The 737-nt window shown below is 46.5% G+C and overlaps 1 protein-coding gene across 1 annotated transcript in view; it reads left to right on the forward strand.

Annotated features, from left to right (window-relative positions):
* The window catches only part of EMH_0063920 (uncharacterized protein), a gene marked incomplete at both ends in the record, with an annotated part of 4,191 nt that extends 3,949 nt beyond the window's left edge, over positions 1-242 (forward strand). The window contains one exon of the mRNA XM_013498196.1: positions 149-242. Within this exon, the coding sequence (XP_013353650.1) occupies positions 149-242 (94 nt within the window). The remainder of the gene's footprint in view (positions 1-148) is intronic.
* Positions 243-737: the final 495 nt, after the last annotated feature.

The following is a 737-nucleotide window of genomic DNA, read 5'->3' on the forward strand; positions in this document are numbered from 1 at the left end:
GCAGGAGACGGCCATAGCCCCAGTATATAAGCGTTTTAGACTTATTGCTGCTGCTGCTGCTGCTGTTGCTGCTGCTGCTGCTGCTGTTGCTGCTGCTGCTGTTGCTGTTGTTGCTGCTGCTGCTGCTGCTGCTGCTGCTTCGATTCAGGATAGAGGAGACACCTGAGGCCTTTGCTCCGCTGCAGCTGCTGCCGTTTGCTGCTGCTGCTGCATCTGAGTTGCAGTCTCTCGTTGCTGGGTGAGGCTAGCAGCATGCTGAGGTGTACATACACCGCAGCAGCAGGAGAAAAGGAGACAGCAGCAGCAGCTGCTGCATCTGTTTTTTTTTTTATTTTATTATAAATGTAGTGTGTCTCCTCTCTCTTCTGTATATTGTTTTTATGTTTTTCTTTGTTTTTTTCGTTTTTCTCTTTTTGTCTCCTTCTCTTTGCATGCATCTTTCTCTTTCTGTTTTGTATTGTCTCTTCTGTTTCTTTCTCTGCTTATATATCTACCCATGTCTCTGTCTGTCTCTGTTTTTGTTTCTGTTTCTTTCTCTGTCTCCTTTTCTGTCTCTGTCTCCGTTTCTTCTTTATTTCTCTCTCTGTCTCTTTCTCTGTTTTTTTTTTTATATATCCTCTGCTGCATCTCCCCTCGCATGCCGAATGCATCATACCACATATCCTAATGCTGCTGCTGTTGCTGCTGCTGCTGCTGCTGCTGCTGCTGCTGCTGCTGCTGCTGCTGCTGCTGCTGCT

This window comes from Eimeria mitis, genomic scaffold (genome assembly GCF_000499745.2).
Source record: "Eimeria mitis Houghton genomic scaffold, Emh_scaff3251, whole genome shotgun sequence".
NCBI lineage: Eukaryota > Apicomplexa > Conoidasida > Eucoccidiorida > Eimeriidae > Eimeria > Eimeria mitis.